This window comes from Pseudorca crassidens, chromosome 3 (genome assembly GCF_039906515.1).
Source record: "Pseudorca crassidens isolate mPseCra1 chromosome 3, mPseCra1.hap1, whole genome shotgun sequence".
NCBI lineage: Eukaryota > Metazoa > Chordata > Mammalia > Artiodactyla > Delphinidae > Pseudorca > Pseudorca crassidens.
The window spans coordinates 132,972,840-132,992,654 of record NC_090298.1 but is presented as its reverse complement, the minus strand read 5'-3'; the positions used below and the strand labels follow the sequence as shown (position 1 = coordinate 132,992,654).

At 44.6% G+C, this 19,815-nt stretch overlaps 1 protein-coding gene across 2 annotated transcripts in view; it reads right to left on the bottom strand.

Moving 5' to 3' along the window:
- Positions 1-19,815, bottom strand: part of CYFIP2 (cytoplasmic FMR1 interacting protein 2) — a 131,629-nt gene continuing 111,814 nt past the window's right edge. For both annotated transcript variants that reach the window (XM_067732387.1, XM_067732388.1), the window contains 5 exons: positions 13,209-13,281; positions 12,659-12,753; positions 6,910-7,148; positions 5,211-5,358; positions 1-2,961 (listed from right to left, as the gene is read on the bottom strand). In XM_067732387.1, the coding sequence (XP_067588488.1) occupies positions 2,794-2,961; positions 5,211-5,358; positions 6,910-7,148; positions 12,659-12,753; positions 13,209-13,281 (723 nt within the window). In that variant the 3' untranslated portion in view covers positions 1-2,793. The remainder of the gene's footprint in view (positions 2,962-5,210; positions 5,359-6,909; positions 7,149-12,658; positions 12,754-13,208; positions 13,282-19,815) is intronic.

Below are 19,815 nucleotides of genomic sequence, written 5' to 3'. Positions count from 1 at the left end.
TTTCACTAGTTTGGAAGCAGTTTTAATGGAGATGGAAATGTTTATCAACTCAACACAGGTACCCCAAAATACAAAGCAAAATATCATCTTCAGCTGCATAGCAAATATGATTTAAGAATTTAACATCATTATTTGATCACAAGCGTAAATATAAGTCACCATAAATAAATGTAAATTCATTGTACAAAAATCCCCAACAACTCTTAATACAAATATGGTACATTTGACAGTTTCTGAAACAGAATTTATTTTAACCTTTTAAAACCTAAGTTTTTATTTTTCCTGGTTCTTAGATACACAAAAAATCAAAAGTGGGGGTGGGCAGTAACACCAGGAAGGAAAGAATTATTAAACCCTTTCGGTGTTCGTAAATCGATGCTGCTGGTGAGCCAGGGAAATGAACCGTCTCTCCTAAAGGTGAAGACCTCAATTTACTGGGATCAAACCTCTTGAGGATAATAGGATTCTACCCAGAGGGTCAAATTCAGGGCTATGGATGCAGGGTGGGAGGGGTGAACTGTTGAAATAGCAATCTCATCCAACCGGTGATCCAAATCTCCGCAAAGCAATGGTCAAGGATTTAGAATGATCTCCAGGACTTAATAGCCAGACTTAATCTGAGAGAGTGAGCCAGCTACTGTTCCCAGACAGGAGTGAAGACTCGGAAGGCTCTGGAGCTTAGAAATTTTATGTGGGTTTTGAAGGTGAGTTTTACCTGGTGGTTCTCCCATGTCGTGTAATGCCTCACTTTTGCCTTTGGGATACATCTATGGTCATCAAGAAGAAAAAAATGAGAAATCAGAATAGGAAGTGGCAGCTCCAGACAGGAGGATCTGACAGCTTCCACCCTGACTCACTTGCCTTCCCAACAAATATTTTCTTTCATGGCTCAGAGGGAGCTCAAAGCCCAAGGGTAGCAGTGCAGGGGGCCTCTACAGCAGTGGTCCTCAGACTTTCATGTGCAACAGAACAATCCAGCTTGTGGCAAGTGCAGATTTCTTGACCCTGCTCCCAGAGCTGTAGAATCAATGGGTGTGAGATGGGGCCCAGGAATCTGCATTAAACGTGCTAATCTCAGGAGGTCCTGATGTATGTGGCCTTTGGACCATACTTTGGCGAGCCCCACCTCTCCTCCCTGGTGAGCATGAGTGGGTAACACAAACCTCTTGCTATGGACATTTCTTTGCTCTTGCCATGGGGTTGAAGTGGGCCATCTGGTTAATGGCAACCATTTCCATTCATCTGCCCTGAGGGAGGAGATCATTACTGTTCTATTTTCTCTCTTTCTTTTCCTTCCTGGGCCGGGGGAGAAATATCCAATGTCTCACTTTATATGTTCTTACAAGCTCAGGGTCACAGATTCCCTTTGATGATGAGGTGCTCTGCAATGAGAAATTCACTTCCCAAAGGCTTCCATCCTTCTAAACAGTCTCCCCATGCTTGGTAGGAGATTCTGCAGGGAATTTTGGTTCAGGGAAAAGGAAGTAGACACGTCCCTTTGAGATATACCCCATACCTCAAAATCTAAGTTAAGGAACATCAAGGAAGTTGACAGCCAAAGATAAAATGTCTCCGGAATCTTTCAGCTTCTAGGACAACAAAAGTCCTGATTCACTAGAACAGGATTCCTCTTTGGGGTATATTTTGGTATTAAAAGCTCGTTGACAAGTATTATTTATATTCCTTACCTCCTTGACCCCAAGATGTTTCTGGCTTCTATTAAAATAACCCTTTAATATTTTCTTTCTTGTGACAGTTTTCCTTGATGAGAGATTCTGTGCCAAGAAGTGGCCCCTAATTTGGTCGCTGGCTAATGCTGTGGGCAGTGCATGCCTGGCCTGTTCAAAGCTGTAGCCCCAGTGTCCATTACCCTGTGCAACTTGGTGCTCACTAAGCATTTGCTCAATGAATAAAGGACCCTCTCACCATCAAGCAGATGAGGTGGTCTAATAGCTTTCTGTTTTGAACTATGGAATCCCTGGCTGTGTTCTTAAATACTGCTTCTACATAGCGGTTCTGACCATCTTCTTACCCCAATTCTACTCACCCATTCCAGTTGTGAATGCATTTCTGAATTCTCTCTAGGAGTGCCCTGAGAGGGGAGTCAGAATGTGGTTTTGGGAGTCCATGGAAGGTCAAAGGCAACACCACAACACCATCTACCATGGGACCAATACCAGGAACCTCGTCTCCCATTCACCATGGCTCTCAGCGCCTGGTCCAGGAGTATTCTTGGTGGTAGAATCCCTGGCGTCCAGAGCAGAAGAAGATGCCATCTTGGGAAGTGGAGGGAGGGAACCAGAGGACGTGAAGATGCTAGGAAGTGGAAGCATGGCCAGGCTGACATCTTGGGGCATCACCACACTCTTTTCTCCATCTCTAAGACTTCAGTCCTGGGGTGGCACGTGGGCATTGGGTTGGAGGTCTCCATCTGAGGAGGAGGTCTTGGGAAGCAACCACAGATGTAGGGGACCACGAGATGGAGAAAGGGTAAAACTAGGGCTCTTAACACAGCTGAGGGAAAAAAAAGTAAAAAAGAAAAAAGCATACACTGCCCTGTTTCTTTTCTTTTCTTTTTTTTTTTTCCATTTACACTATGGAGAAACCACCATGGAGATGTTGTGGGAGAGCATGCACAGGCCCAGCCCTCAGGAGGTGCAGATGTGTTTGGGGAGGTTCTTGTTTCCTTCCAGGTCCATCCCACACACTGTCCAGTCAGACCCTGTTGCAGGCTGGTTGTGGCTTTCTCTCTCCTGCTTCTCCTCCAGGTCGAGGGTTTGCAGGACCTTCCGCCTAGCAGGTGGTGGCCAGAGACTGGTGGATGGGTGGTTGGAAGCAGCGCACATGCTCCACAGTGGAACTGTCCGTCTCCACGGACTTCATGTACTTATTCAGGATGGCAAAAACCTCATTGTTCAAGATCTGGTACTTCCTGATCCTGTCTGCCATCTTCTTCAGGGGCTGTAGAAGGACAGGGACGTGCAGGTTAGGGATGGGAGGAGGGGACAGAGAAATCAAGAGAAAGGGAAGAATTCAGTTGAGGGTGGGGTCCAGGGTCCTGATGCTTCAATGATCATGCCACTCTCTTGCTTAAAGGCCTTCTATGGGTGCCCAGAGCTTGACAGTGAAATGTGAACTTGACCATAAAACGCTTTGAGTTTCAAAACTTACCACAAAGCTGCAGTAATCAAAACATGTGGTTCTAGCATGAAGACAGACAAATGGACCAATGAAACAGACAGCCCAGATATAAACCCTTTCATATATGGTCAAATGATTTCTGACAAGGGTGCCCACAACATTCAATGGAAAAAGAATGGTCTTCTCAATAGACGGTGCTGGGAAAACTGGATATCCACACACAGAAGAAGTTGGATTCTTACTTTACACCATATACAAAACATTAGCTCAAAATGGATTAAAGACCTAAACATGAGAGTGAAAACTTTAAAACTCTTAGAAGAAAACAGAGGAAAAGCGTTACGACATTGAGTTTGGCAATGATTTCTTGGATATGACACCAAAGCACAGGTAATAAATAATAAATTGGAATACATCAAAATTAAAAACTTATTTGCATTAAAGGACACTATCAACAGAGTGAAAAGGCGACCCAAAGAATGAAAGAAAACATTTTCAAATCATATATCTGATAAGGGATTAATACCCAGAATATAGAAAGAACACCTGCAATTAAATAACAGCAAAACAAACAAACAAAAAAAAACAAGCCAAATGACCCAACTAAAAAGTGAGCAAAACACTTGAATAGACATTCCTCCAAAGAAGATAAACACATAGCCAATAAGCACATGAAAAGATGCTAATATCACTAATTGCTAAGGAAATGTGAATCAAAACCACAATGAGATACCACTTCACACACATTAAAATGGCTATTTCCAAAGATACACAGAAAATAACAAGTGCTGGGGAAGATACAGAGAAATTGGAACTCCTGTGCATTGCTGGTGGGAATGTAAAATGGTGTGGTCACTATGGAAAACAGTATGGTGGTCCTCAAAACATTAAAATCAGAATTACCACATGATCCAGCAATTCCAATTTTAGGTATATACCCCAAAGCAATGAAAGCAGGGTCTTGAACAGTTATTTGTACACTCATGATCACAGCAGCACGATTCACAACAGCCAAAATGCGGGAGCAACTCAAGCGTCCATCGACAGACGAATGGATAAACAAAATGCGGTGTATACGTACAATGGAATATTATTCAGCCTTTAAAGGAAGGAAATACTGACATGCTACAACAGGGTGAGCCTTAAACACATTATGCCGAGTGAGAATTCCACTTATACGAAGTACCTCTAGAGCAGTCAAACTCACAGAGAAAGAAAGTGGAAGGGTGGTTACCAGAGGCTGAGGGGAGGGAGAATGGCGAGTTACTGTTTCCTAGGCACAGAGTTTCAGCTGGGGAAGATGAAAAGTTCTGAAGATGGAGGTGGTGATGGAGTAACAAGGTGAGTGAATTTAATGCAGTAAACAGTTAAAGATAGCTAAAACAGCAAATTTTATGTAACGTATGTTCTACCTCAAAGCAAACAAAAAACCTTTGAGGTGGCTCCTGCCTCTTTCTCCTCTCAGCAGGTCCTGCAGACCCACCCTCTGTTCCAGCCATACATCTTCATGCCTCTGTGCCTTTGCTCTAGCTGTTCCCTCTGCCTAGAACATTCTCCCCACCCCGCACCCCATTTTCTGCCTGGCTATTTGCAGCGGGTCATTCTGGACTTTGCCCAAGCATCGCCTCTAGGGGGAGCCTTCTGAGGCCCCTGCCCAGCCCCTCAGCCTGCTTTAGACAGCCCTTCTTGATGCTCCCGCAGCAGCCCTGCCTACCCGACACACGACAGCGGCGCTCATCCCATCCCCGTAGCTGCACAACTTTCGTGTTCAGTCAGAGTTTGTGCAGATGACGAAGCAGCATTAGCAGAGTCTGACTGGCACAGGGAAGGTGTGTTTCAGGTCTGGAGGCTGGCCCTGCCCTGCGGGGTGACGTGATTCATCCCAGTGGGTTACGAGCCAGTGACTCACGGCTTCTTACGAGAAGGTCACCAGCTGCTGAATGTCTCCGTACCTACCTGCTGCGGTGTGGGGAGCTGGCCTCCATAAGCAGCTCCCCCTCCTCTGCCGATGAAAGACCTGCTGGTCAGGCCTGGCCCCCACTCCCAGGACCCAGCCACGAGCTGCTTACCACATTCTTAATGATTTCATCCTTCCCGTCCTGCCTCTGTACTTTCAGCAGGTGGTAGCAGAAGTCGAACAGGTCGAAGCGACGCTGCTGGCCCAGCAGGACGATGATGGAGCAGCCAGCCCAGTTCAGGCCATCTCCGAAACACTGCCTGGGAGTGGGAGAGGAAGCAGCTGGAGTGAGAAGCAGGAGGCAGAGGGGGAAGGGACCCTCATCTTGGACCAGCAGTACAGCTAGTGAGCTGGCTCACCTCTGGGCCAATTCTCTTAATCTGTAGAAGGGGTACAAGGGAAGCTGTGAGTGTAGACTCATTTGTTCCTGGGACTGTGGTTATATTATAAGCCCTGCTAGCCATAAAGAGGTGTCAGTCTGTCACCCCACTAATGTAAGAAAAATCAGCTTTGAAGAAGACAAATTTGCAAGAAAAAAAATCCAACCAGTCTTTGAGATTTATGTAGCCAGTTAGAATTCTGATGAAGCTCTGTCTTGGCTCTGGAAAGGAACCAGAGAACACCTGGGAGGGGAAGGGTGGTTTCAAACCAGGAGACCAGCTGGCCAGTGTAGGTGGAGAGGGCAGGGACTGGGGGTGGGGGAGGGACACGATGGGGCATGAACAGACGCTGCTGGTGTGCAGGGCTGCCAGTCCTCTTGGGTCTGGTGAAGCCCAGCCTGCACGCCCCCAACTCTCAACAGCCACCTGGGCAATCTGGGAGGCCGTGGGGCATCTCTTGGCTGGATCGCTCGCCCCTGAATGCAGCGCAGCCCACTGGGAAGGTTTCCCAGCTTCCCCACCGCTGTCGCGGAAAGTGCAGCTGCTCTGGAAACAGCCTTCCCGTCCCACTCCCAGCACCACTCTCTCGGGGAGGCCTCTCTGGCCCCTGTGCGTGTTTCCTCCAGAGCTCCTGGCTCCTGGAGGGCAGGCCTTGTCTGCCCTCTTCACCACTCTGCTCTTGCTGTGTAGCTGGGTGAGTGACGGGAGAATGGGGCTCTGCTTCTGTCTTCTCTGAGAACAGGACTGGGTTCCTCTCAAAGGCACCCCTGCTTTTTAGGAGCAGAGGCCTCATGAGCAAGGTGGGGCCCACCTTCTGCCAGGGGAGCCTGTCTCTGTTCTACGACCCCTGGAGCTCTGCTGGGGTGGGCGGTGAGATCTTAATACCAAGCCCTCGCCAGAGCTCCCCCCCCCACCGCCCCTTCCATAGGCCCAGCTTCTAGTCCCGTGAAGACAGGCCCTGAGAGGTCCAAGGCCCTGATGTGCACACACTCCATGTCTGTCTTCAACCACTTGGAGCCTTCCCTGTGGGGTCCCCTTCTCCCCTCTAAGAGCTGAATCCTAAGCAGTGTTCCAGCTCAGCTGTCGTCTGTGAATTAAATTCCTATAATCCACTTGTCTCTCTTCATGGGCATCTGTTGTCCTTCCTGCCCTCGCTGCCAAGGGACCTCATTCGATGCACCTTATATCTATTTTCTAGTCTTCTCTTGGCCCTGTCAACCCCACATACCAGGAACTGTCTACTTTTGCTCTGCACAGATGCATGTCCGGCACCTAGAACCCTGATCGACATACAGCACGTGCTCAACAAACCGTTGTTGGACAACCCCGCCCCTGCCCTCCTTTCTGGCTGACCTCTGGCTGCCCGATGGCTCTTCGGGTGGGGGATGAGCAGGTTGGAGGGGCGACCCCACCTTCCCTGGGGCTACTCACTCAGCTGTGAACTCGTTGGTCCCCACGGGGATGCAGTAGACGAACTGCATGGCACTCCACAGCCGGTGGAACTCCACGCACTCGTCGACGTGCATGACGCCGTTGGTGGGCGGGGGGCCCCGCCAGATGGGGTCCTGCAGGTAGCTCCGGATGCGGGTCAGGATGACCTCGAACATGGACAGGCCGCAGCACAGCCGCTCCTTGGTCAGGAGGTCGCCCTCCCGAGCGATGGCGATTTGCTGGGAACGGGAGAGTACATACACCTGCCAGTCACACCTCAGACCCCATTTTCTACCTCTCACCCGATATTCCCAAACCCCAGAGCTGGCTGCATCTGTAATTCATTCACCAGAACTGAGGTCTTGCCCAGAGCAGGGCACTAGCTTTATAAACCTGAGTTCAATCGCAGGGGGAAGTCTTGGGGTAAGTAAAATCGAGGAGCCATTGCTAGAGGAATAGTATAAAAAAATTTCAATCCACCTATATAATGAAATGCTAGGTAGCCTTTGAAAAGACTGAGATGATGCTACTACTAGTACTATTGCTACTACTGTACTGTTACGACTACTAGCACACACTCACTCTGTGTGTAATACACCAGGCCCTGTTCTATGCATTCGTTAAGTACTTACCTTATTTACTCCTTACATAAACCCCATGAAGAAGATGCCATTATTATCCCCATTTTATTGAAGAAGAAACTGAGGTTCAGAGAGGCAGTCAGTGAGTGGAAAAGTTGGGATTTGAATCCTAGTAGTCTAGAGCTGTGGATTAAATTGTTAAGTGAATAGAGCAAGTTGCAGAAGAGGACGTGTACTACAATCCTATTAAAAGACATCAGTAACACAATCCCACAGGCAGACACACAAAACTGTACGCATGTATGTGTGTGGGGGGGTGAGAGTGTAAAACATTCTAGAAGGATTAACATCAGTTGTGGGAACAGATGGGCTTGGAGAAGCAGGTGGGGTTTTCACTTTTTACTATAAATACTTCTGTACAGTTGAATGTGCTACAATAAGCATATGTTACTCTTAAAAATTTGTCGCTGATTTTACAGGTTATTCCTCCCATTACAAGTTCTCTGACCACTGTTAACAATCTTCCTTAATAATTTAAACTGGCTTCTCATATGGCATCTGGTTACTACATCTCTAATAATCAGCCAGCTAGACTAGTACTTCAAAACACATTACCGTCTGCAGGAGCAGAAAATATCTAGGGGTAGAGGTCTCAAAGCCATGTGCAAGGATAACAGATATTAACATCTAAGGTCCAAGTACAATCTCCAAATCTAGGGACAAAGCTTAAGAGGGCCGGCTTCAGAGACAGAGAGGTTCACAGGGCACTCCTGGGATCAGTTCCCCAGAGGGCGGGCCCGCCCGAGAGCTCAGTGTACAGTGTGGCTGGGTGGAGTCTGCCTGCCTGCTCCCTGCACGCTCCCCACACCCTACAGCCCCTAGAAAGAGGGCGGCCTCAATTAAATTAATCCATGAAGGGAAGTAAATCAGGAAACACCAGAGCTGGAGCCCTTTAGGAATGTGGGTCAGGAGTGTAGCTGTCATGACAGCTATAAACTGAAAGAAGTCTAGGACGAAAAATGTGAATTGGGGAAGAAGAGCTTACGACCTGTGTTTCGAACACAAGAGGGAACCCTGATTCACGGTGACTCATCTTGATTCTGGTGGCAGAGAAAGATCGCTCCAGCGCAGAGAAGCTGCCACAGTTAGCTAGAAATACTTATTTTCAAAAACCCTGACCCCAGTGCTTGACTCTGTTCTCACCAGGCAACTCCCTGTGGTAGTATCTGGACCCTGACAGGGCTCTCCACTTTAGAAAGAGAGTGCCTGGTACAGCGAAGATGCTCAGTAAATAAAGAACCCACGTCTGTTCTAGAGTCATGATTATTCTCCTTCAGAAATTAATACAGAGAGTTCTGGCTTACTAGTTAACCTGTGCATTTAGTTAGTCTGTATCAGTCCTCAGGGCCTGACAACTGTGGGAGGACCTAAAGAATTAGCAACAGGGTTTATAAACCTGCAGACAGATTTTGAACTCTAATGACCCCCCGTCAACCAGAGCCAACCAAAGGGCCTTGACTGAAATGGTTAGGGGCTTTGCCCCTTTCCTGAAAAACTGTTTACCTTTATGGGTTTTCCTATGAGCTACAAGAGTAAAATCTGGAAAAAAAATTGTAAAAATGTTATAAGAAAATAAAAATCTCCCATAAATCCCATCACCCACAGATGAGCTTTCTTAAAATACTTATGTATGATTTATTTGTGTTTATGTATGTGAGCGTGTATATGTATCTATTTTAACACAGTTTGGGTCACACTATCTACATTGTTTTTTTCTCTTAAGATATTGGTACTAAAAAAAAATTTCCTTTAGTATATTCAGTAATATGGTTTTTTAATGGCTACATAAAATGGCCATTGACATACGTCATTTATTTAGTTCTCTATTCCTGTTGGTTATTTTAAATTGCTCGCAAGTTTTCATCATTATAGACAACTCCTAAGTAATTATCCTTATATATTACACTTTTTGAGCTTCTCTCTGGTTATCTTCTTAGGATAAAATCCTAGAACTGTTCAGTCAAAGAGTATAAGCAGTTTTAAAAGGCTTTTGTTACATAGTGACAAATTAGTCCCAAGAAAAGCTGAACCACTGTACACCTGTCTGTGTCAAGTCTGTTCCTTGTGCCTTTAGCAGTTACTTCATTATCATGAAGAAAAGTTCTTAGCCAACTTGCGAAATGAAGAGCTATATCCTTCTCTTTCACGTTTCATTGATCACTGGTAAAGCGGAACACTTTTTCTCCTGTTTGTTGGCATTTATATTTCTTAGGCTGTGAGTTTTCTTTCATGCCCTTTTTCTTTCTTTTTGCTTTTAATTATTTATTTATTTATTTTTGGCTGCATTGGGTCTTCGTTGCTGCACGTGGGCTTTCTCTAGTTGCGGTGAGCGGGGGCTACTCTTCGTTGCGGTGCGTGGGCTTCTCATTGTGGTGGCTTCTCTTGTTGCAGAGCACGGGCTCTAGGCACTCAGGCTTCAGTAGCTGTGGCACGCGGACTCAGTAGTTGTGGCTTGCGGGCTCTAGAGCGCTGGGTCAGTAGTTGCGGCACGTGGGCTTAGTTGCTCCATGGCATATGGGATCTTCCTGGACCAGGGCTCAAACCCGTGTCCCCTGCACTAGCAGGCGTATTCTTAACCACCGCGCCACCAGGGAAGCCCTCTTTTTTCTTTTGATATGAGTGTCCTTCTAATCTGAAAAAGTGCACTAAAGATTGTTTGTTGCAGATACCCTCAATCTGTGACTTTGTGTTTCATTCATACATATATATATATATATATATATATATACATACACACACACACTATGTGTGTATGTTTAACATAAATTTTAGCCATTTCTGTTCCACTCAGTGGGGAATTTTTTTCTCTCTCTTTCTGCCATTCTTTTCTGAGTTAACAAGGGTATAGGAAAAGCATCTGTGAAATCATGTGGAAACATATTTCTGCATGGAGTACTTTGATTACATTTAGGTTACTTTGGAGAAACATATCTCCATGCTCGCTCTTTCCTTTCTGTTTTTTAGAAGCTTTTTACTTATTTGTTTATCACAGTGATTGTGAAAGGCAGCTCAGCTAAAAAGACAAAACAGCTATTCGCCCATTTTATAGATGGGAAAACAAAGACCAAGATATTAAATGTCTAGCACTAGATTATACAACAATTCAGGGGTAAAGCTGGAAAGAGGAGTCCTTCAACTCCCTGACAGAACATTAATTCATGATAGCACTGGGCAACAAACCAGGTCACCTCAATTTTTCCTAGAAACAAATACAAGCAATGCAATACAGTTAAACTCTCCCAACATTAAACATGTAGCAGAATTTCCCTGTCACCGACCTAGAAGTAATGTGAGTTCCCTGAACCCCAGCAAGCTTGGACGTTAATATTTTAAAAATGTTTCTCTGGTCTACAGGAGGACTAAGTTTTGGACTATTTCTTAAGGGCTGGGAGACTTATAAAACTGGCATTTCCTCTCCAGCAGAATGTCTAGGCTTTTGTTTGTTAAACATCAGCATTTGACAAATTGAGATTTCTATCAGTCCCAAGGAAATAGTGTTCATCAGAACAGGGAAGGAATTCACAGACTTCTAAGTGGAAACACATGCCGAAGCCTGGGTGTGAGAGGCCAGATTCTTGTAGGATGACACCAACAGTGGAGCAGACACATTTATATGTCGCTGGCTTGGGGGATTTCTCCCTAGAAGGCAATCTTTAGAGGATCTCCTGTGTTCAGCCCCGGAAGGCCAAAAAAGAAAATGTGCATATTTCACAGTATCTACATTCTCTCTGTGGTGACGAAAGAACCCAAATGTCACTAAATGTTTAGTCACTGTTTTCAGTAGGAGGTGGGTGGCCTGCAGGGGGTGTGGCTGGGGCTGCTCATCAGTGTGACACCTGGGCAGATGGGGCCCTGTCATGGGCTCCAACACTTGCCACGTTTTGCGAGAGAAGAGGCCGCCTTCCGCCCTCTGCGGAGGATGAGAATTCTTCTGATTCATGAGCTTTTGTGATGATAGGAGAGAGGACCTTAGGGATGCTAGTCCAAGAGCGGATCTGAATCCTAAACCTTTTCAACAGTCGGTTTTGGGTTTTGTGGAACAGAACAAGCCATACTGGCTTGTCTCGCTGCAGTGCCCTGTCTTCTCTTCTTCCTGAATTCCTACCCTGATCCGTGCCCTGCCCCACCACCAAATGCTTGATTCAACTTGAATCAACTTGAAAGGAGACAGCACATGCTGTTTGTTTCATCCCTTTCCCCCTCCAAAGTGTCTTCTTTCCTGACTGCCTGCACGGTTTGTGAGTTCTCCAAAGGCAGGGGTCCTGTTTAACTCATCTCCATGTTCAGGTTTGTAAAAATGAGTTTTAATTACAGATTTAACACCTGAGCTCATTCACCTTCAAAAATATTAGAACATTACAGATAAAGCTGCCTTCTTTGATCTCCCCACCCATCTCTGTCCCTTTCATCTTTCTTCAGAGGTTGCCACCATTATGAACTGGGTGTTTTTCATTCCCTAGGAAAAGTTTTACTTAATATGGTTTTTTGATATGTGTTTAAAAAAATACAAATAGCATCACACTCCATGACCTGTAGTGCAACTTGCTTTATTCACCTAACCATGTGTTTATGGTCTGTCCACACTGATGCATCTAGATCTGATTTTTTTCTTTTCATTATTATGTAGCAGGTATTCATCATTTGAATGATTTTACCACATTTTATTTAGTCAACACTCTACTGATTGACATTTAGGTTGTTTCCAGTTTTTTGCTTTAACAAACAATGCCGTGGTAAACATCTTGTGTTCCTGTAAGAGTTTTTTTTTAGCAAAGATACCCAGAGATGAACTGCCGGTTCACAGGGCGTACGGTTCTAATTCTGAGAGATAACTCATCAGAATTCTTAATACCTAACGGGGAGTGACAGATACTTGTCTGACTTCCTTCTTTCTTGGCAGGATAGATGATACTGGGTGCAGGCCTGAGAGTCAGCAAAACTCATTCGAGACCTGCCCTTGCCACTAACAGGCTGTGTGCTGTTAGACTTTCTGTTTCTCTCTCTGGGCCTCAGTTTCCCCATCTGTACAATGAGGAGGTTGGACCAAATGCTCTCTCTCCCTCTAAAGTTCCTTTTGGTTCTCCGAGTCCGTGACAGGAGGATCGTACCTGAGGGGTCCCCAGCCGCTCTATCAGAGGGACCAGGTGAAGTGGCGCGTACTTGGCTTCCAGGCGTTTCATCCGGACCTCCAAACGCTCCCCCTCTGCAAAAGGAACAGTAGGCAGAAAATGAGATCCAGGGCACACCGGGGGAAATGGGGAAGGAAGAGCTCTCAGAGGACCTGGTGACGTATTTGTATTCCAGCACTTGGATGGAGCGTGTAGAACTGTTTTCCCTGGTTCTGGCAAGTGTGATCAGGACTCACTACAAGGAAAATGTTCTATTATCTGTGCCCAACAGTGGAATCATCTACCTCATGGGGTGGTGAGTTCCCCATCACTTGAAGGATTTAGACCAACCAAGCTAGACAGCAACTTACTAGGGATGTTCTAGAAGGACCAAGGCCTGGAGCATTATTTCCAATTCTGTGACTGCCCAATAGCTGTCCAAAGCTCTCACCTTCTCCATTTCTGACTGCACATCTGAGTTTATTGGGATTAAGTGAGCATGAGGTGCAAATTCAGACTGGCCATTCAGCTGCTGTCAGTGGTTTCTTACCTTTGATGTAGACTCTAGGCAAGATGTTTTGGAAGGGTGCAGCATGGAGCAAATCACAGACTTCCTCCTGAGACTGCAGACAGAGAAGGAGGGAAAGAAAGAGAAAACCAGTTCTATTTTAAACCAGAAAGAATTTGCATTACTAAAAGCTTGAACACTGGAGTCAGCCAGACCTGGGTTCAAATCCTAACACTTCTACTTAACTAGCTGTGGGATCTTAAGCACGTTGCTTAACCTCTCTGAGCCTATTCATTTATCTGCAAAATGAGGATGAGAACAGTACCTATTTTAATGGGTTACTGTGAGGATGAAGTGAGAGAACGTATAGCCTCATAGCACAGACCCTGGACATAATGAGTGTGCAGTACATTTTCATTACAATCTTATAAGGAATTTGTTGAAAGAATTCAAAGTGGCAGTGGGATCAAATAGAGATGATGGACCCAGACTATGTTCATCTGGCTGGCTGTGAGGCCTATGGGCTCAAAGCAGGTAGCTAGACCAATCCTCCAATCCAGTAATACAGGATGCCTCTGTGTGAAGGCCTGGGTCTGGTTGCTTTTCTCCACCCCAGACTCCAACTGGTGAGGGAAGAGGGACTAGGACCCAGACAGGCTTTGATGGGGACTCTTTATGCATAAAAGTAAAGGCTAAAAGCAAACGTGTACTACAAAGCCTGGAGGAGAAAGTTTGGGGGAGGACAGGCCTGGAAGATATGGTCAAATGGGCTTACTGTACCAGGACCAGCTCATGATCACTGGATTTCAGTGACGGGGAAGGGGACCTACACGAGCCACCCTCCACGGGTCTTGGTTTCTCTTCTTTAAACTGTGTGGGGATCTGGATTAGGTAAGATCCAGCCTTCATTCAACTCTGATATTCTTGGCTTCTAAAGAATCTTGAGAAAATCAGGATTGTGAGGGCCCTTAGCTGCCTTAACCAGGCATGGGTAGAACATGGCCATCCTGGAAATCTAGCAGGCCAGCTGCTCAAGAAAGAAACCCCTAAACTCCCTCAGTCTTTGAAGTGAGGATGACAGAAGGAGGACAACTGAACTCTCCAGAGAGACCTGCTTGATCTGACTGTCATTCTCAGTTTCTTAGCCAGAGGGGAAATTTCCTCACTTTCTTAATTAATCTGTTCCTCCCCAAACCAGTAAATTAAGTAACTTGGTCTTTACTGCTATGTCTAAGCTTAGATCCTCTGATTCATCATATAATCTGAAAACTTGCCTATTGATTATTCAGGCTACTCTTCATTCATTCATTAACATGAATTACATGGATTGATTTTTTTTTTTAATTTTTTAAATTTATTTTTGGCTGCGTTGGGTCTTCATTGCTGCACGTGGGCTTGCTCTAGTTGCGGCGAGCAGGGGCTACTCTTCATTGTGGTGTGCAGGATTCTCATTGCCGTGGCTTCTCTTGTTGTGCAACACAGGCTCTAGGCACGCGGGCTTCAGTAGTTGTGGTGCGCTGGCTCAGTAGTGTGGCACACAGGCTTAGTTGCTCTGCGGCATGTGGGATCTTCCCGGACCAGGGCTCGAACCTGTGTCCCCTGCATTGGCAGGTGGATTCTTAATCACTGCACCACCAGGGAAGTCCCTATATGGATTGATTTTTGAATGATGAACCAGCGTTGCATTCTTGGGGTAAACTTCACTTGGTTGTGATGCATTATCCTCCTTATGTATTGGTGGATTTTATTTGCTAATATTTTTTGGGGGATTTTTACTCTATATCCATTAGAGACACTGATTTGGAGTTTTCAAGTGTCGTCGGTGTTCGTATTAGGGGGTAATGCCGAACTCATAAGTTGGAAAGAGTTCTATTTTTTCTATTTTCTGGAATTGTTATTATTTCTTCCTTAAATTTTTGGTAGAATTCACAAGTGAAACCAGCTGTATCTGGAGTTTTCTTTGTTGGAAGTCTTTTTTTTTTTTTTTTTTAACTAGGTATACAATTTCTTTAGCACATATAGTACTGTTCAAGTTATCGATTTTTTTTTAAGTGAGTTTTGGGGTTTTCTGTGACTCAAAGACTTGATTCCTTTCATCTAAGTTTAATTTATGGGCTTAGGGTTGCTTGTAGTGTGCCTTTATTATCCTTGTGATGTCTGTGAGATCTATAGTGATATCCCTGTTTCATACCTGATACTGATAATTTGTGTCTTCTCTTTTTTTTTCTTGGTCTGGCTAGAGGTTTATGAATTTTATCGATTTTTTTCCCCAAAGAATCAGCTTTTAGTTTCATTTATATTTCCCTATAGTGTTTCTGCTTTCAATGTTGCTGATTTCTGTTCTTATCTTTATTATGTCCATTCTTCTGATTGCTTTGGGTTTAATTTGCTTTTCTTTCTCCAGTTTCTTATGGTGGAAGCCTAGACTACTGATTGAACACCTTACTCTTTGTTAATATACCATAACATTTAGGCTATTCTTCGATACCTCTAGTAATCAAGAGCTCAGTACTTCTGGAGGCAGCCCAACCCATTTTTGAACAATTCTAATGGTTAGAAAGTTTTAAACCAAGGCAGCCTCCCAGTAGTTTCCATTCAAGATCCTTGTTCAGCTCTTTAGAGTATTACTGAATGTGTTTTTCTAGCCAGATTCTTCAGCTACCCTTCCGTCTTTCTCCTTTCAGGGCCGAGCACCTTACAGGAGCTTTCTACCTCTCTCTCCGTTTCCCAGTCTTCACTTCCCTTCACAGCAAACAAAAATATCACGCCCAGCTATAACACGCCATGGCAATGGTTATGACAAAGATTACTGAAGGCTGCTCTGTCACCAAGTTCAATGGATACCTTTCAGTCCTCGTACTATGGCATCTCTAATGTATTAGGCACTGTCTTCCCTCAGTTACTATGACAATGAGTTCTGTGGTTTCCATTATTTTGATTTCTCCTTTTTAGATTCTTTTGCAGGTTTGGCTTCTAACCACCCTTTAAATGTTGGTTTTCTCCAAGGTCCCTCTTTCTTTTTTTCTCCTCACTTCATTTTACCTACTTTGTCTCACCTACTCCCATGTCTACAAGCACTGCCTTTGATTCACCAGCTCTGTATTTCCAGCCAGGCTTCTCTTTCAAGCTCAAGACTTGGATATCTACCTCCTTACTGCATATTTCCACTGGATATTCCACAGCTCCACATTTCTAAAGCTGACCTTCTTCTCCCCTTCTTATCTGAGGTTCCTTTGCTCCCAGAATGGCACAATAATCTCCTCACCTGCCCAAGTCTAAAACCCGGGGTTCATTTTTCGTCTCTCTTCCTCACGTCCCATGACCAGTAAGTCCTCATGTCTTGGATTCTCTCCACATTTCTCCACGTTGACCACAACACTATGAGCTCCTTAAGGGTAGGGATGCCGCCTCTATTTTTACCTTTTATCCCCAGTGCCTAGGACATGACAGTCTCTCAATAATTATTTATTAATGAATGAATATTTGTTATTTCACGTTTCTTAGATGAATAAATGAATTTTTTTATCCACATGACTATCCTCCATATATGAGAATACTATTACATCCATTCATCCAACAAACATTTATTGAGTACCAGGCATTGTTCTAGGCTTTGCAGATATGATGTTGAACGAGATCGCTGTACTCACGTAAATTACATTGTAGTTGAGAGAGATAAAAACAAGTAAAACACACCAGAAAATTTCAGATAGCGGTAAGACACAATAGGGTACCAGGCTAGAGTGACTGGGAGTGGGGAAGGGACTACTTCAGAGAGCGTGGTTAGGAGAAACCTTTTTGAGGGGGTAGATATTTAAGTAGAGAACAGAATAAAGAAGGAGCCAGCCATGCAGATAGGAGGTGAGTGCAATGGTGCTGAGGCAGAGAGTAAGCTGGAGTATAGTGACGCAGGTAGTCATAGTACAGTCTTAGTTCCTAACAGAAGGGAGGGACCAGATCATGCGAGGTCTCATAGTATGGTATGAAGTCTGGAATTTAAGTGCAGTGAGGAACTACACAAGTATTCCAAGAAAAGGATTGGTACACATAGCCCTACTGCCAAGTTTTCTTATCTTTCTTGTTTACTTTTCTTCCAAAATTTTCAGTTGCACCTAGAAATGTCTTCTTACTAGGAAAGTTGCCCCCTTGCATGAATATCAACTTTCTATTTTGTTAATAAAACTGACCTTAGAAGCCACCTTAGGGGATGGAGAAAGGGGAAGAAGGTTCTGGGCCCCCTACAACAAGACCAATGTTGTTGCTTTATTCATTTTACACGATGAGCTTCCACTTCAGATTTCCTTGGGGGAGACAGGAGTGTTCCATTTAGCCCCCCTCTGCACCCTGCGCCTCCCACTCGAGTTTGCAACCTGCAGGACCAGAGGTTCTTTGGGGGTGCTTCCTGTTGGCATGCTTCCTGTGTATTCTCTACCTTAAAATGCCATTTGTTACTGAAGGTGAAGAAAGAGAAGGATGTGGTTTCCTCATAGAGGTGGGAAAGCATTTGCCTGGAAGGTCCCCAAGGATGAGCTATGTGGCCATTTGCATGATGAGGTGTCTATATACCCTGCAACGCCTTTTGTGGAAGGTGCTTGTTTGGCATTCATGAGCTGAGGCCATGGCGGCTGATAAAAATGTGCAGTTCAGAGCACACAAAAGCCTGTGTCAGGGATCTGAACAGACTTCTCTGTGGGCACGCAGGCTAATGCACACCACCTTCTCATCCAACCTCTATCCTAAAGGATGGCATCTGGCCTTCCACTCTGCTAGGAACCCACCCAGCCCCTAGACTGTGAAGGCCACCTAGAGTGGGTTTCTTCCCCACTCCCTGCCAGCTCTTTCTGCTCCAGCCACAACAGCTTTCTGTTACTTGAATTCACCGTCTGCATATTCATCACTGAATTTCTGCCTTCTCTCTGGAATGCTCCCTAACCTATCTCTCCCACCCCGCCTCCTTTGCTTAGTAAATTCCCACTTTTTTTAAAAAATTAATTTATTTATTTTTGGCTGCATTGAGTCTTCGTTGCTGCACGCGGGCTTTTCTCTAGTTGCGGAGAGCGGGGGCTACTCTTTATTGTGGTGTGCGGTCTTCTCATTGCAGTGGCTTCTCTTGTTGCGGAGCACGGGCTTTAGGCGCACAGGCTTCAGTAATTGTGGCACGCGGGCTTCAGTAGTTGTGGCGCACGGGCTTAGTTGCTCCATGGCATGTGGGATCTTCCTGGACCAGGGCTTGAACCCATGTCCCCTGCATTAGCAGGCGGGTTCTTAACCACTGCACCACCGAAGTCCTCCCACTCTTCTTTCAGATCTCAATTCAAGCATCATTCCTTCCAGGGAAACTTCCTGGACCACTGCAATACCTCCCTGTCCATGCGGTTCCTTTGTTATATGTCCTCAAAGAACCAAGCTCTTTTCCTTTCAGCATTTGAACTCAATTTGTATTATACATGCCCACATGTGACTATTTGATTAATATCTACCTCTCCCTACTGGAATGTAACCTTCAGGAAGGCAGGGACAATGATTATTTTTGACCATATTTTACTCACAAGAGTAAGCACAGTGCCTGGCAGATAGCAAATGCTCAATAAGTATGTGGAATAAAAGTTGAAAGTCTGTGGCACATAAGGGAATTTTGACTTAGGACAGAATCCTTCCTATTTTCGGTTTTCTTATGTAGGCATAGATGTTTCCCCTTATCAATAAAGGAAGTATTTTCTCTTCAATGTACTGATTACCCTGTATGAACACTATGTGAAGTATTTCTAGTAAATGCTCCATAAAGCTGGATTTTCAGGTGTCTTTTCATTTTCTATTCCTCTCCCTCTTCCTTCCTGTTTTTTCCTACTTGTATGTATTTACTACATTTTCTACATTAAATATATATTGCTTCAAAAAATTAATCTGGGAAAAAAATCTGAAAGTAATTCTTCTTAACTTTAAAGTAAGGAGCTTTTGGGGTCTTGATGCTGGAATCAGAGGGAAGGAAACAAAATCCTTGGTCATGACACTTGGCCCAGCAAGGAACAATATTTGCATAGGATTAATAACATGAAAAATACTGTTGTCTTTTTTCTCTTTTTTTTTTAGGCTACACTTAAGGAACAAATCACAGATGCAGAACAAAATATAAATGTTACAAAAAATACAGCTGTGCCAGTATAAAGGTAAAAGGGTAGCTGACAGGAGGTCGGAGGTAAAAGTCTAGGAGTGGAAACTAGGACTGTTAATTTCGAGTCAAAATACTAAATAATGTTACTGAAAGAAGCAACAGAGGTGTAAGTAGATTATCTCTGATTACAAGGGAAAACAACAGAAGTAATAGAACGTAACATAATCAAATACTGAGAGGAAGAGAGGGAACAGATGTAAATGAGCTAAAAGTCTTATCTTTCCAACTAGGGAGAAAATAAGTATTGTTTAAAGTTGCTCATGAAGAAATAGAGGCTAGCCTCATATTACGAAGCGTTATGGAGATAACAACTAAAAGAACTAGAAACAGAAAGGATTAAAGCAGGTTGCCCTGGGGATTGAGATGCAGGCGGGGAGACGCCCAGCGGAGGCAAGAATGATCTTTTTCACCATAAGCTCATCTGTACTATTTGATTTATCGTGTGCAATTAAGAACAGTTTAAATGAAACAAAATGA